This window comes from Desmodus rotundus, chromosome 13 (genome assembly GCF_022682495.2).
Source record: "Desmodus rotundus isolate HL8 chromosome 13, HLdesRot8A.1, whole genome shotgun sequence".
Lineage (NCBI taxonomy): Eukaryota > Metazoa > Chordata > Mammalia > Chiroptera > Phyllostomidae > Desmodus > Desmodus rotundus.
In genome coordinates, this window is record NC_071399.1 from 91,654,354 (window position 1) to 91,670,979 (window position 16,626).

Genomic DNA, 16,626 nt, shown 5'->3' on the forward strand with positions numbered 1-16,626 from the left:
GGCTACTCCTTAAACCTACCAAGATATTAACACTTTTGTGGCTTAAAAAGCCACGTCAAGTCGTTGGAGACACTTTATGTCAGGGTGGCCAGTTCACAGCACCCTTCCTCGCAGTGGGCCTGCCTCGTGGGTTCCCTCCCGTAACACGGTGTGAAAACTAGGAAGCTTTGAGGAAACTCCGGCTTTGCTCCACGGAGGCAGGACACCCACATGTGGTCCTACGGTTTTAACCGCGGGGAAGGTAATTTCACCTCTAGTTCCTCTCTTTGAGGAGGGCAGGGAAGGCAAAGGATGCAGACCAGGGGCCAGGGCATAGTTCCCTAACCCATCCGTCCCACTCAGTCTCCAGGGACAGTTGTGTAATTACCGAATGACGTGCACTTAGGACCTTACTAGGCTGTGCATGTACCAAATCTACTTATGTCACTTCGCCAGATCCTGCCCAGGAGTTGGGCCATCCCAGTTGGTCCAGGCTTCTGTGGGTCACTTAAGGTCATGACACATACCCAACTCAAAAGGCCACAGAAAACACTGTACTTGAGGGCTGAAATGTCCTTAATCCCTGTGTCAAGTTCATCGCACAGAACACCAACAGTGGAGAGACCTGGAAAACTTAGGAAGTCGTTGTTTCCCCAATATCCTTGTAGGAGATGACGTGCAAGGAACACTCTGAAGCCCTACATTCGGACAGCCCAACGTGAAAACAGCCACCCTCAAGAAGCCCCACACAGAGTGGCACTCAGTAAACAGTTTGGGGCTGGCTCCTTCAATGTGCTTTTAAAATCCCTGTGGAATGTGCATCCTGCTTTCCTCACAGTGCGTTTTCTCTAAACGTCTGACCAAAGACGTCAGATCACTTTCAGTTACCGCCATCTGTTGCATAACTTTGGCACAGGCGTCTGCTCTACCCAGGTCGGGGGAGCAGGGAATTTATTACAACAGGAGATGCTGCTATCCATTCAAGACGCAGAGGAAAGAGGTTTAAATCAGTAAGGGCTATGAAAACAACCAGAATGAAAGCCTTGAATCTTCAGATGCACCGTGTTTAAAAATACTTTTAAAAAGTTCAGAGGGGCAATAGTACGTGTGGTTGGCAGCTGGGGTGGTTGCATGGGCGGATGCATCTGGCGGGGGCTTCCAGAACAGTGGCCCCTCGGCTGGTGACGGCTGGCTTTCGACCACACAGCTGGGCTGCATTCCTGAAGCACATGTCATTGTCCACGGGACTGGCTCTGTACATACGAGGTCTGGTAAACACTCTCTAAGTCTGCAGGCAACAGGAGGAAGGACCTAGACATTCCAGAGTACTCCTGATTTCATCGCAGAACACAATATAAAGAATGGTGTTTTATTCTCTAGGATATTAATCTTCTAACGAGCAAGAATAAGCAGATCTCTGTTTGACACCTGCTGGACCACCACTTGCATGTAGACAGTCCCTGGGAATCGGTCCCTCGGCCTGGTGGACAAAGTCACACTGCTTCTCCCACAGCCGCGTTGTGAGACTAGGTTTTACATATCTGTCCCCTCATCTCTTTGACCATGCAAACAGCCCTTGAACTTCCTCCACTGTGGATGCCAAGCTAGGATCCATGTCATAGTTATGCTGGAAAGACAAGGCAGGGAAGAAAAAACAGAAGGCAGGAGACCTTCCCCGGCATCTCCACCTGAGGCTTCTCCTCCCCACCTGCCCCCCATTTCCATAACTACTTCTCTTCCAGCTAAAGTGCACCGTCTTCTGCTACATCTCTCACCCCTGTTCCACCCCAAGTTGTACAAAGCCCCCAGCTATCTCTTATCTCTTCCTTAGCTTCTCCAATTAGATTCCAGGAAATTCAGTGAGTATAGGCGGCCTCCCAAGTACAGATAAACATTACCTGAGACCCATGTCCTACCTGTGTGTTATTGTTAGTGTAAGTAATTCACTAGTTCTTAACAAGGAAGGAAGCAAAGCGAATCAGACATTGTTGAGCATAATCAACCAGGGAGCACCAGGCTGCTTGCTCAGCCAGGGAGCTACAGCTTCTCACACCCCAGGGGATCTCAGTGGTGCCTGCAAAGGGAATTAAAAATTGTCCTTCCTCCATACAGGGGCAAAGGACCACAGGGAGGAAGGACCAGCTTTTCAAGCTCCCCATCCACTCACACCCAGACTTTGGGGAGAAATAACACGGGCAGTCAGAGCCAAAATGGAAACCACAGAGGCCTGTCAATCTAGCCTGGGGAAAGAGGGGATTGGTTGGGTGGTGGACCCATCAGAAGCCTGAAAGCATGAGCAGTTGATTGGTTATTTTGAAAAAGCTCCTACTCTTTCCCAAGCCTGAGATAATATAACCCAGCTTAACTAAGAAGTGCTTCCCCGCAACCCTGTCTTTGTCTCGGCCTCCATCTCTGTCTCCCTCTCTCTCTCTCTCTCTCTCTCTCTCTCAGGAGCGTGCGCTCGCTCTGCTTGCTCACACATTCTGTCTGGAGGCACCATGAGGGAGTAGCAGCCACTCGAACTCCAAATGCAGGCTCCAGGCGGGATACTAGCCCAGCTAGAACCAGCCTAAACTACTTGGTTGGGCACTGAGAGTGCCTAGCAGCCACCTGCAGGCTCCAAAGGACTCAGCTTTAATATGAAGCAGGAACTCCGGACCCTGGCCTTTGTTTTGGCCTCGCTGAGGCCACGGTTGGACTTTTCCGTGGGGGATGGCGGGAGACGGAACACAGGGGAAGCCTTCTATTTCCACCTGGATAGATCTTGCCACCCCTCATCCTCCTTTGTGGGTGTCCTGGAATGCTTTCCCTGTGTCCCCATGAGAAAGCCACTTCCACCGGCAACATCATCTCCCTCTAACACTCCTGGGAAAAGTAAAAAGTACCTATAGGAGAATATTACGTGGAGTCCCTTTGTTCATTACCTCTTTCTTATAATTTCCAATGAAAGCCCTTAGAAAGATTGCAGAGGAAAAAAGCTACTCCTGCTGGATCTACTTATTTTTCACTAGTCAAGGAATGAAAGAAGTAACAGTTGCAAGCCAAGAAGGTAGCGGTGGAATGGGCAGCTTGCTGCTCAAACCCTGGGGCTCTGAGGGGAAAAAAGAGGGGGTGACCAGAAGTCTGACACAGGTGGAAAAAGTCCTCTAGGAATTTCTCCTAGATAGAAGGTCTTAGCTCCAGATACCTCTTCAATGTTTGACATCCTGGAACCCACGAACTTTTTGTGGTGCGAATGTACTCACATATCCATCGTCCTTTCCAGCATTTATCCTTGCCAAACACAGTGCAAATATGTCTTTAGTAGCAACTCCTACCACAACCACACAGAGAAAGAAGACCCTCTAGCGGGAATACCTGGAACAGAATACTGTCTAAAACCTTTTATGAGTGCGTGCTATTTTCAGTTACTACAGGAAGCACGTGTGTTGCTGAGATAAGCGATGAAGTTGGACTTCAAACCACTTCGAGTCCAATGCAGGGGAAAAACAAAGAATTGCATAAATGGTACTGATGTGGCAAATGCTAGGAGAACAGGGCTTTTCCGACAGACAGAGTCCTGAGAACCTGGTAAAGTGAATCCCTGTGGAAATACAGAGGGGGAACTCCAGGCTGAAGGAGCACCTGTCGCAAACACGAGGAGTGTGAGGAGGACCCACAGGTGGTTTGGTGTGGCCAGAACACTGGGCGGAAGTTGGAGGAGACCAGGACGGAGAGACGGAGAAGTAGGCATGGCTGAATCGTGAGCAGCTTCATCTAACATCCACAGAAATTTGATTTTCTACCAAAGAAAATACAAATACATGGAAGGATTTTTCAATAGAACAGAGGCATGATCCCTCTGTTTGCATTTTGGATCATGGATGTGGTGCATTGTTAGCTACCAGAGGTCAGTGAACAGGCTGCATTTCAGGTGAACAACGACCCAGAGAGGTGGCATTTGGAACGCAAAGGGGACACATCGACATGTCATTAGAAATGCAGAGTAGACAGGGCCTGGCGACAACTGTGCACGTAAGAGAGAAAAATGAAGCTAGGGTGACTCCCAGCTTCCCGGCCTGAACAAGGAGTTGACAAAAGCAGCTTTCACTGGAACAGGGCTGCTCAAGGCCTGACAGACTGGGCTCAAGGTGCTTGCCCGTGTGACGTCTCCATAGGAACTAGGAGGACCTGTCCTTGCCGGGCGTTCACGGTCCCGAGCTCTGTTTGGTATCGGAACATATCCATGTGTACATTAGGAAGGGCACCACTGTGCAGGGCAGCATCCATGTGGGCAGCTCTGACTTGGCTTCCCACCGAGCTGTTCGGCTCTTTGGTGAGAATGTTTATGCCCAGTGTCGGTCCTGGGCCATTCTCTCGTCTCACTGACATTGGTAGCCGCCATCAACAGTGCTGGTCTCTCCCTTTGCCCCTGGGCAAGTATATGGAAGAGGAGTAGTCATGGACAGTGCCGCCAAGGTAGAAGCCCCCACTGCAAATGCTGGAATGTTCTACTAAAGCACATAGAAGCCTTGACAAGCAATAAGAGGTTAAACACCTGTGTAGAAGGAAGATGGATGGGGACACGTACCAAACCTGACAAGCTCGGGGGGAGCAGGGGGCCTGCGTGGTGGCCTCACAAACTCAGAGACCAAAAGTAACCACACAGGATGGTCTGAAATGAAAATTTTCTAACTCAAAGCAGGTCATGGTGGGTAGTCCTATCCTAGGCCCGTGTGTCCCTTGACAAAGGTCAGTCTTTCCCTTAACTGAGTGTCTGTCATCTTTTTGCATCTATGATAACGCACCTTTGGAATGTTGGAGTGATCCCTTTTTTTCCAAACCTCTCGGGGCACAGTCTCCCACCTGAGAACAGGAGGCCAAGGGATCCCTCACTGTCGTCTTGTTCCCCGAGTGCCAACCATCTGTGCTGGGAACGTTCATTGCTAGCTGTCCGGCGCTCACTAGCGTAGAAGCATTCGTCTCTTCACTTTACTCGTAAACCAATCTCAGAGATCACCCTGCTTTGCTTTCTCTTGCCCCCCTACTCTACCATCAGTGAATTTCACCTAACCCTCCTTACGCCTCCTCCTCTGATTATAAAGCAGAAAATAAACTGCAAAACTGCCGTTCTCGGGGCATTTTCTCAATCCGTTGAGACTCTGCTTCCCGGCAATTGTTGTCAGTTGGCTCCAATGAACTCATAACAATTCTTTGCAGGTCTGGAGGGTTCTTCTGATGACACCCTCATCCTCCATCCTCAGCACAGGGCTGGTCCCGGGACACCTGCCTCGAGCCCACAGAGGCCCTGCCCTAGATTTGTCTACTGGTGTTCCAGTCAGAACTGAGCTCACGTCCCTCAGTCATGACCACCTTCCATACATCTAGTGCCTTATGGGAAAAATGGGGTTTTGCAGGCTAGTGTGAGAAATTACAAAAATGATAATGTCAGATGGATGCAGGTCCATTAGGTTAACATAAGTGCGTGGAAGGACTTGTCTGCTGTCTTGGAAGAAATTTAGCCAATGGCAGACTTCCTGTATCACATGGCCTCTGAGTTCATAACATACTCAGAGGAAATAGAAGTGACTCGCCTCCTAGAAAGTATTCCCTAGAAAAGGAAACACAGCAGAAGAAGCATTTAGGATACACTGTCCATCGGCCTAAAGTTTCACAGAGCAGTAAGGGAAAGTCCTTCCGCCAAGCTGCCAGCTGCCAGCGTTTGCAGCTTGTTTGCATGCTGCCAATTTGTACGTGAACTTCCCGGCAGGAATGCCCGTGGCACACATTGGTGCAGACAGGTAACGGAGAAGGGTTTTCCATGGCTCTGCCCATTGACGTTTGAGGCTGTGTGCTCCTCCGCTGCAAACCCTGCGGCAGTGAGGACCAAGGGCTCTGATTGAGATTTTTTTTCTGAAAGGGCCGAAAAGTGAAGTACTCCTAAATTGCTGATCTAATTGTGATCAAGTTACCCTGTTCCTAACCTGAGTGACTTCATTTGGAAACACATTGCCTTTCCCAGGGTAACTGAGAGCTTACCGGAACAATAAAGTACCGAGATGAAGACAACATGAGAGCAGCAGCTAAGCCAGGTCCCGAGCGCCTCTTTAACAAATTACATTCTTCTGAGGGGCAACGGGCAATGGACTCCAGCATCGCCTTGAAGACAATGGCTTTCTCCATTTACTTCCTTGTAAAACTTAAAAAAATAAATTGGCTTATAGTAAATGCCTTCCCCTGGGGCTGAGGAATGCTCTGGGAAGAAAGCCTTTATCAAATTTTGATATTATCTATTGGTCATTCTTCATCAAAACAAAACAAAATGTGGATCAAAGTAGATATAATTTAAGATGTACTATAGTTTTCTTTTCCTTTTTTAATTAGAAAAAATTCTTTTTTTAACGTAAACTTTACTTTTCAGCACAGTTTTAGGTTCACAGCCAAACTGAGAGGAAAGCACAGAGATTTCCCATGCAGCCCTACCCCCTATACACATAACATGGACCCCCAGCTACCCACACGCCCCGCCAGAGTGCTACATTTGTTACAACTGATGAACCTACAGACACACATCAAAGTCACCCCAAGCCCACAGTTCACCTTACGGTCCATGCTTGGGGTAAGTTTTACGGGTTTGGTCAAATGCGTAGTGACGGGTTCCTATCATTATGGTATTAAAGAGGAAGTTTCACCACCCTAATGATCCCCTCGTCTCGACATTTTCTTCCCTTCCTCCTTCCTGACCCCGGGTAATCCCTGGTCTTTTAATTGCCTCTGCAGTTTCCCCTTTTCTAGGAAGTCATACAGCTGGAACCCTACAGTATGCAGCCTTTGCAGACCGCCTTCTTTCACTGCATAATATTCACTGTTTTAAAGACAGGCAGCACAAAGGCTCCCCAAGGCCACGTATGCTGGTGTGACACACGATAAAGAACACGAAGATCCAGACTGGGTTCGCCCCTTTGGCAAGTCCCTCGCCTTTATTAAGCCTTAGTTTTCTCATCAGTAAAATCGGAATGCCATTAAAACCTACCCCGCCAACTTTACTGTGCCGTTGTGAAAATCGGGTTTCTTTCCTAAAAAGTGGAGGCGATAATGCCCACGCTGTAGGCTGTTGAGTGGATTAAACAGGTGCTATGTGGGAAGAGCGTCACACAGCGCCTGAACGTGTGAGCTGTTTAACAACGGTGGCTGAATTTATATTCCACGTGTGCTGAACTCTTTCTACTTGATCCGCTGAAACTACCCTCTGTACTTTTCCATCTTGCTGTGGGGGGCACAGTTTTGAAACAGGAACACACCCCTTGGGCACCCTTTCCTCGAGATTTCCTGATAGACTGAGCACAGGGGAGGCCCGGAAGTTAGAGGCTAGGAGGCAGGGAGCTGGGTGTGTGCGCCCCACGCCTCCTCTCTGCAGGGAGGGCTTTGGCTGCGGCTGCCTTCCTCTTCCATGGCCAGAGAGCACAGGGACGACCATCTTGGAACTGCTGGGCACCTTTAACCCTGCCCATACCTCTGTGAGTTACGTCTTAAATGATCTCTTTGGAGGTCATTGAGAACGCTTCTGCTGCGTCCTGTCAGGAAGGCGCATGGTGTTTGCCCTTCAATATTTACAGGCAAAATGACTGTGACTTTTTTCCATTGTAAAGCAGCCAGAGCACCATTAAATCAAGAACCATAAGGAACTCAATAAAATCTTGCAAGTCACCGCTAACATCCCTTTATGTCCAACACTGGTTATAACTTATGAAGATGTACTTTCATATTCCATAAAAATGTTAAGGCTTCAGAGATTTTGGAAAAAAATTATGAAGATGATTACAATTTATAAAATAGCAACAAGAAAGGCCGGTCGATTGTTCCTCATTAAAATTATGGGTCCACAATGCAATGTATAGATGAGGTGTCACAGCAATGTTCACTTGAAACCATTGTCACCTCAGTACATTTAATAAAAAATGTACACACCACACACACACAATTCCCTGGGTACTTTTAGCTTGGTCGAACAAAGACAATGAATTAAACGATGTATATTTCATGTTTGCACCTGATGCGTTCGCGGGTATGTTCCCCAGTCTGGTGCCTCTTTCCCGGGAGTGTGAAGAGTGGGGGGCCCACTACCCCGAAAAGGAAGGCTTTGGCCGCAATCGTTCAAGGAGAACTCCAACCGCAGTGTGAGTTTTCCCTGTGAATACAGAACTGAACTGAGCCCACGGCTGTGGCTCTGCCCATCACAGTGGACTAACCGTTTCACCTTAACAAAATCACTGACTGCATTTCCCCCCAGTTTTATAAATAGGGGTTTCTCATTAAAAAAAAAAACATGTTAAAATGAAAAACAGGTCAACCCTAATCCTAAATAAAAAACAAACAAAAAAATAACAGAACGTGAGTGTGCGGTGGTGTCTCCGCTGCACAAGTGAGGTGCTCCGCCCCGCCCAGAACATTCTATGATGAGGCTACTCACCTCGGTTCCTGGTCGCACTCCAGCTGACATTTGGTTTCGCACACCATCAAGATTCAGAATGTTTCCAGTTTTACTTCTCCAAATTCCTTTCTTCTGACAATTTTTAAAAAGATTACTCTTCATGGAATTATGGAATTCTGTAAAAAATATATTTTTTAAACAGGTTTTCTTCACACAAAAAGAATCATTCTTATGCAATAATTCAAGTAAATTCATCAATAAAATATATTTTTAAAAAACAGAATGGCTTTAAAAATTAACATAAAATGTGAGAATATTCATAAATATTAAAAATGTTTCCAAAATCATTTTTGTTTGAACTCGGTGAGATCAGCCCTGGTAAACCCTGAAAACTTGTTGTAAATGTAAGTTTATAATGAAAGTAATTTTAAACTACCAGTACTGATATATTTTAAAATCTTTAAAGGTGTTTTAAACATTGAAATAAGATGTGGCTCATTCAGAGCTACATTAGTCTTTAATTCTTAAGCATTAGGATCTACAGTATATTTTGTAATAATTTTGTAAGAGTAGAAACATATTATAAAATTACATTTTGGAAAGTTAGCTACAGAAAAATGATTACAAACATATTAGCATTAAGAGAATCCTAAGCCTTTCAAATACAGTAAAAGCTGTTTTTCCAGAATGTTGGGCACATTTTTATGAAATTGGAGTGATTACGTTTGTATCCACTAATTCTTGGAAGTCTTCCACATCTCTCTACTACCAAGTTTTTTATGCAAGTCACCTAGAAGCCTCTCTTGCAAAGTTCTGTCCTGGTCTATACCCTTTAGAAAAAGTACCAAGTTCTGCAGAAGTAGGGAAGATTGGAAATGTGGACTTTTCATTTAATGAAAATTTTAGTCATCAACCATGAGGTTGTTCTTGGGGCTGGGAGGAAGCAATAAAAGATCTAGAATAAACAGACTTGTATGTGAATCTAGCACCACTGCCAAGCACTAGCTATATAACCTTGGACTTAATTTCCCCAAATCTTAATTTCTTCATCTGTAAAAAAATACTTTCAAACATGTATTGAACATTGCTTCGTGCGTGGCGTGTTTTCGGTCAATGGAATGTGAGTACACAGGAACATGCCAAGTCTGAGCAAAAGCTTTTACATGTGCTGCTTGGAAACTATTTCTTTGGGTGATGAACACACAATACACTATACAGATGATGTATATCATAGAATCATACCCCTGAGACCTCTATAATTTTATTAACTAATGCCACCCCCAGTAAATTAAATAAAAAATAGCTAACTAAATAAAATGTTTTTAAAAATGTGTCTGGGAAAGGTTTAAAGGTCATATATGTGTCTGCCCTTGAGGAAAGCCCACGAAGAAGCTATTGGGGCCGTGTCTGGTCTTGACTATACAGTGACTTTAAAAGGTATGAAAGTTATTAAATCCGAGAAAAACCAGCCACAAACTAGACCACCAGACAGGCAGCCAGTGGAGCTGACGCTACAGTTAGGTGGCCATTGAGCTGACCGGGCAGCACCTCACTCTTCTGGTCACTGCCCACGTACCTCTGCCAGGTGGGGTGCAGACTTTGACAGGTGCCTACAGGAACCCCCACGGCGGGCTCCTTTGTAAGACAAGGATGGCACTGGCCCCTATTTCAATAGGTGATGGTGGCACTTACTGTCTGAAAGCCTTTCGGGGCCACTGTGGTTGCTGATGTCACAACCCCACAGTTGGGGGAGAGTCCTCCCTTTCATCTGGAAGTTAGGAAAACTTATTCTGGAAAAACTGTCATTCTTAGGGATGCTGTGTATGATACTTCCACATGTATCACCTCACTTTTTTCTTCTCAGCAAATCACTCACCTCACAGAGGTGTGGGTCCAATTTTATAAAAGAGTCCCTAAAGAGAATAATTTGCTTGACGAGGATCACGGAGCATATGGGAGTGCTAAAACCTCTCGATTCTTCTGGTGATTTCTCTAATCCACCATACTTCTTTTTGGATCTGTGACGTCTCCTGGCTAATTCCCAGCGATACTGGTTCCATCATAGGCCCTTGTTCAGCCGGTCAGAGGGCGGGAGCCCTTAGCCCTAGAAACGGTAACCAGCTGTGGAGATTGGGAGGCGCAGCTGAGTCTCCACGCAGGAACCCCCATCACAACCTGCAAGCTTTCTGGAGCCCCCAGGACACGGGCGCAGCCACTTACAGCAGGCTGTTAGACGTAGGCTAGGGCACTGTGTATTTTCCATGCTGCTGTAAGCAATATCCTTCTATAAAGTTCTGCTTTCTGTGGCCTGTTACTGATAGACAGACATTGAACTGGTGTTGCACCGTAAATATTTGTAGGGTGTATATTAGTTTTACACTGTATTTGGGGAGGGTTGTCTGTATACTCTGCCATCTGGGACTAATGATAGTTTTGTTTCCTTCTCATTTCTTGTACTTTAATTTCCTTATTATTAGGCTAGGACTGCCAGTATGTCTGATTTTAAGGAGAAATATTTTCCAGTGTTTTTCCATTTAACTGAAATTCTGACTGTATGTGTTAAAAAAAATTGGCAGTTCCATTCTTTTGATCAAAATTTTTCATGTGCAAGTTGAATTTTACTGAATACATTTTCTCCATCTATAAAGATTATCAAATTTTTCTTCATTAATCTCTTAATTTTTTGTTAAACTAGCCATATATTCCTGTATTATATTATCAAAGTACCTCTTCTGGTCTTTGAGATTACTTACCATAATGAACATTTGAATTTATCAAATACTCTGTAGATAACTGGACTTATGAACCACCCTTATACTCACGAAATCATCTGTGCTTGGTTATGAGAAGCATTTCCCTTTAACCGTACAGAATTTGGTCAGCTGGTACTTTCCTTTGTATTTTTGAGCCCGTATTTATTTTTGCCCTCTGTCAAGTTTTTGTATCGAGACATTAGTTTTATTAGATAAATATGGAAGCTATACGTCTTTATCAACAAGATATAGACAATTTAAATTGCATGAGAATTAGCCCTTCTTTGAACATTTCAAAGAACTCACGGGCAAAACCACCTGGCCCTCCGGGGGGGGGGGGGGGGAGGGGCACTTTGACCAGGTGTCCAATGCCTCCCAGGGTTTTGTTCTATTCTGCTGTGTAACTCCTGAGTGACTTTCGACAACGGCTATTGTAATGCAACATTGTCTATTACATTAAATCTTTCAAATGTATTAGCAGACCTATGTAGACTCACGCACTTTAAAAACCATATTATATGTGATATTATAGCTTTCTTGTTCCTTACTTAGTTGTTTAGCGGAAAGAGCTGAGGCTTTAGGTTAGACCAGTGATTTTCAACTGGTGTGCCATAAGAATTTGTAAAACGTGCAGTCCCTGACTATTTAGTCAGGGGCACTGACCCCTTTTCCCTTAAACTGTCAAATAAAAAAAAAAAAAAAAGACAACAGCCAACACAACGACAGATACCCCGTGTGAATGAATCAAAATTATACCGCCACTTTTTGTCAGGTCGGCAAATAATATTTTTGGTGTGCCGAAGGAATCTTAGTAATTAGTTTCTGTGTGCCCTGAAAGAGGGTGACACCCGCCGGACGCCAAGGCAGTGAGCACCTGGCTGGTTAGATCTCAGCTGAGTCACCCCCACCTCTGGGAAGCCTTGTCGCACTCCTGGTGACCTGCCTGTGGGGTCCTGTACTTCCTGTGTGAAATCATTTCTATCACATTGTTCCTGCAATTTGTTTAATGAGTAGCTGGTGTGCCAAACTGTCAACTCTATGAGAGTAGAGAGGAGCCCTAATTCACTGCCCAAGCGCCGCACAGTGTCTGAATCAGGGAGGACTCAATGTAGCTTTGTTGAACAAACAAGTCATTTCTTGTGTCCATGTGTGTCTCTGCCTTTCTCTCCATCGGACTGCAAGTGTTAAGGGACTTCCGCAGCTCCCCTACCAAAGAGCAGGAGGGAAATGAAACTGCCAGCTCTGAAGCTAGCAGGCAGGGTTCAAAGCCAGGCTCTGCCCCCACCGAGCTGTTGCTATGAACAAATTGCTTCACCTCTCTGTGCCACAGCTGCCTCATCTGTGAAACCAGAAATGAAAATGCCTCGTTCTCACTGGCGTGTAGAAGTGTATATGGGTAAGCCACTTTAAAGTGTCTGGCATGCTGTGAAGAATGATAGCTATTATGTTAGTACATGATAGGCCATTTTGATCAAGTGATGAGGGTTTTAAATAATAACCACTTGAAGTGTCTTATTAAAATAATTAAAAATGGGAAGCACTAGTGGCCACAAATAACTGTAAAATAATTGGTTTTCCCCCCTTGAAGTGACAAGGCCAGAGAAATGCGTAGTTAGGTTTGTTCCTTCCTGGAGTGTTTATTTTACCTTTTAGCCTCCACTACAGTACAACTGATTATTTTAAACATACAGTTTTAATGGATATAGTTTTGTAACTACACGATAACTGAATAACAATGTTTCCTCAGACCTGATATCTCTTGGGGTAATAATCTCTGATTTTCCAAATTTTTTTTTTCTGGGTCTTTATCCCTTACTTTCTGTAGTTCATACATTATTCAAATAGTTTCTTCATTTCTTTTTCTTATGACAAGAAAATTTAAAAATTCTACCCCTGTAGTTATTCTCAAAGGTTGCTATGTGTACATATTAATGCTACAACGTTAAACTTCACTGACGTAGCAATAACCGACTATTTCCTCCTCTGTCCAACTGAGCCATGACTTACGACTGCAGACCAATAACGAACTTTTCTCCCTGACCTTTGCCCAAATTTCATAAGAAAAGAGGTAAGGAAAAGCTTCCTAAGATAGGATATTTGTACGTATGCGAATATAGCGAAGAATGAGCTGGTTCACTGTAGGTGCTGCCCAAGCCTGGACAGACGAAGGAGCACATTCTTTCACTCACTGTGCTCTTTTTCAGAATTAAACAAAAATGGAAATACAAGAGATAACCCTTTTACTTAAAAATTCTAGGACATTCCTAAAGTATAATATACAATATTGTAATTTTCATATAATATTTAAAAGGATAACATGTCATTGTTTAATTTTCTCTTTTGCAAAGAAGAATCTCACTAATTAACTAATTTAGACAATAAAGACCACATTTGATTTTTTTTTTTTAGAGAAAAGCACACATTTATAAAGGAACACCCATATTTTTTAAGGTTTAAAATACTGGCCCGTAATACCCAGTTCAGGTATGAATAACGTAACATCATATCAGTTTGGCCCCAATGTACATGAAGGGTGCCAAGGGCCGAAGCTATGCACGTAGACTGCAAGCCCCTTTCCGTTTATTTTTCAAGTAGATTTGTTCTGTATCTCACGAGAAGCTCACGGAATTAACCTCCAGGGAACATTAAAAACGCAAAGAAAAAATTTAAGCACGTGTGAAAGTTTTCCTGCCACGAGCTAAAATACTAGGGGGTGAGCCCACTTCTGACTAACGACTCTAACCTGTCCTTCCTAAAACTGAGACTAATTTACTTATCCTGCTACGTGACTGAGAAAGATACACTTGATTCCAGAGCTGAGAAATGAGAGGCCTTCTCTCTTTTCACAGCCCCACTGCTGGACACAAGATTCCCCGTCTCCATCACGACGATGCCGACTGGCTTTTATTTCACCCTTAGACATGCAGTGTAGAGAAAGCACGCATCTGCCTAGATTCAGGTCTCAACTCCTCTGCTTACTATCCTGTGGCCTGAGCAATTTATTTAAATTTTCAATGTCTCTGCTGTGTCATTGGGTGAAAATGGGAGATTTTAATAGGACCGACTCAGAGAATTTTATTACTTCCCATTTCATTTTTTGGCCCGTATTTTACCCAGGATACTGTCAGTGCCCCAGGACGCCAGAGCTCTGTCCTATTCTCCAGGAGAGCGAGGGCTATACCCTCTCTGAGGGGTTGGGTACTGCAAAAAGCCCCAAAGGCCCAACGAGAACAGACAAAGAGGTAGTTAGTCCGTGCTGGCTGAAGAACCCAAGCATCAGCTCCAGCTCCCATGACGTGACCACTGAAGCTGGATGGAGAAGGGACAGAATAAAGCACAAGATGACTCAGCGGACTCAGATGACAGACACTCCTACGTAACAGTGACATATAAGAAAGCTTCTGTGGTCTCGTGACTTTATTTCTCACTTGCACACGGTTGCTTTAGGCATCTGCAACTTTCCCCAATGGCTTCCTTAGGCAAAGTACCTTTGAAGCCAGTCAGTCCCTGTCTCTTTCACTAACTCATTCATTCATTCCTTCATTCATCCATTCACCATCCATCCATCAGTATGCCAAGCATGATTGAAGCAGAAAAAACAAAAATATAATGTATTTTCTTGAAGAGCTCTAGTCTAGGTAGAAAGGACCATGTAGGCAGATATTACAAGGATTTAAGCCAAAGTACATACAAAATGAAACAGGAATACAGACGAAAGAGCAAATAATTCTGCTTAGGGAAAAGAGTGCATGCAAGAAATAACCTTTAAGCTGAGTGTTGAAGGAAGAACAGTAGTATTTCAGAGGAAGAAAGCCCCATGGCATGCAAGCACAAAGAGAACAGGCACACTCAAAGAGTAGTGAGAATCCTTGACTGACTCCATCTGATGGCAGCAAACGATGTGTGTGAAGTTCAATGGCGGCCCCCAGATAAGAAGCCACTTATTAAGGAGTTTGACTTTTCTCTGCAGGTAATGGGCCCCCTGTGGATTTTTTGTACTGTTGTATTTTAAAACTGAGAATGTTAAAAAATATAGGAACACTATATTTTGCAGTAAATAACAGTTTTAAATGTGCATAATAGTCATTAGCATCCCAATGTTTATTTGAGCTCAAATCTCCTTGACTTTGCTCCCTCCCTTTTTGTGTGTGAATGCTTTTCCAAGAAAGCATTTTTATTGTAAAGTAGAAATAGAAAAGCACATAAAAAGGATGCATGGATTAATGTATTGCCCCAAAGTGAACAACCTTTTCACCATCATTAGGCCAAGTAAGGTTTACCAGAACCTTCCCCCTACCCCATCCTCCCTCCTCCCACCAAACTCGCTCCATATGCTCCATGCCAATTGCAATCTCGTTCTTCTTCCCACAAGGAAGAATTATCCTGACTTTTACAGTAATTATTCCCTCACACTTTTCATGGTTTTATCAGTCAAATGTCAATCTTTAGGTGCTCGCCTTTCCCCCCTTTATTGAATTTATTGGGGTGACACTGGTTAACAAAAGTATACAGGTTGCAGGTGCACAATTCCATACACATCGTCTGTACACTGTGTGCTGTGTTCTCTGCCCCAAGTCTCTATCACTGCTTATCCCCCTTTACCCTCCCCACTCTCCCTCCATCAACCCTCCTCCCCGCTGTCTCCACACTGCTGTCAGTGTCCGTAAGTTTTCTTCTCTTTACTCTTCACTCAGTGCCTCCACCTGCTCCCCTCTCCCACCACCTGACAGCTGCCAGCCTGCTCTCTATGGGTCTGTCTCTATTTTGCCTAATAGTTCATTTCGTCCATCAGATTGAGTGAAATCATATGGTAATTGTCTTTCTCTGACTGGCTTATTTCACTTAGCAATAATGTTCTCCAGGTCCATCCATGCTGGCAAAAAAGGTACAACTTCCTTTTTTATGGCCAAATAATATTCCATTGTGTGTATGTGGTATACATTTTGTGGTACGGTTTTCATCCACTCATCTACTAATGGGCACTTGGGTTGCTTCCGAATCTTGGCTATTGTAAATAACGCTGCCGTGAACATAGGGATGCTATATTCTTTTGAATCAATGTTTCAGGTTTATTTGAATATAATCGATATATTCCCAAAAGTGGCACCACTAGGTCCCTAACTAAAGATAAGTAAAATTAGGACATCACAGTAGGAATGCTTTGGGGGTAGGCAGGGGAAGCCAATCGGCAACTCGGAAACTCAACCTTTTGTTAGCCCAGCCAACTTTTCACTTTTCTAGTCTCTGATTTATCATTATGAATTGAGTGTCTCTTTATTTTATGCCCTGGAGTCTCCTACTGTAAAACATCAGACCTTTAAAAGTCATATTATTTTAGAGTACCAGACTTTTGGAATAACATCTTCTTTGCCATGGCACTCAAGCTCAGTGGCAGCCAAGTGATGTAACTGGATGATATGCTGCTATGTGTCTCTAAGCAGAGCTGCCTCTAAGCAGTGAAAGAGAGTTATGCACAGAATGAGG

General features: G+C 44.3%; 1 protein-coding gene across 1 annotated transcript in view; it reads right to left on the reverse strand.

Annotated features, from left to right (window-relative positions):
- The window catches only part of STARD13 (StAR related lipid transfer domain containing 13), a 359,221-nt gene that overhangs the window by 257,819 nt on the left and 84,776 nt on the right, over positions 1-16,626 (reverse strand). Inside the window, exon 2 of the mRNA XM_053916849.2 lies at positions 8,429-8,565. Coding sequence (XP_053772824.1) covers positions 8,429-8,551 — 123 coding nt within the window. The 5' untranslated portion in view covers positions 8,552-8,565. The remainder of the gene's footprint in view (positions 1-8,428; positions 8,566-16,626) is intronic.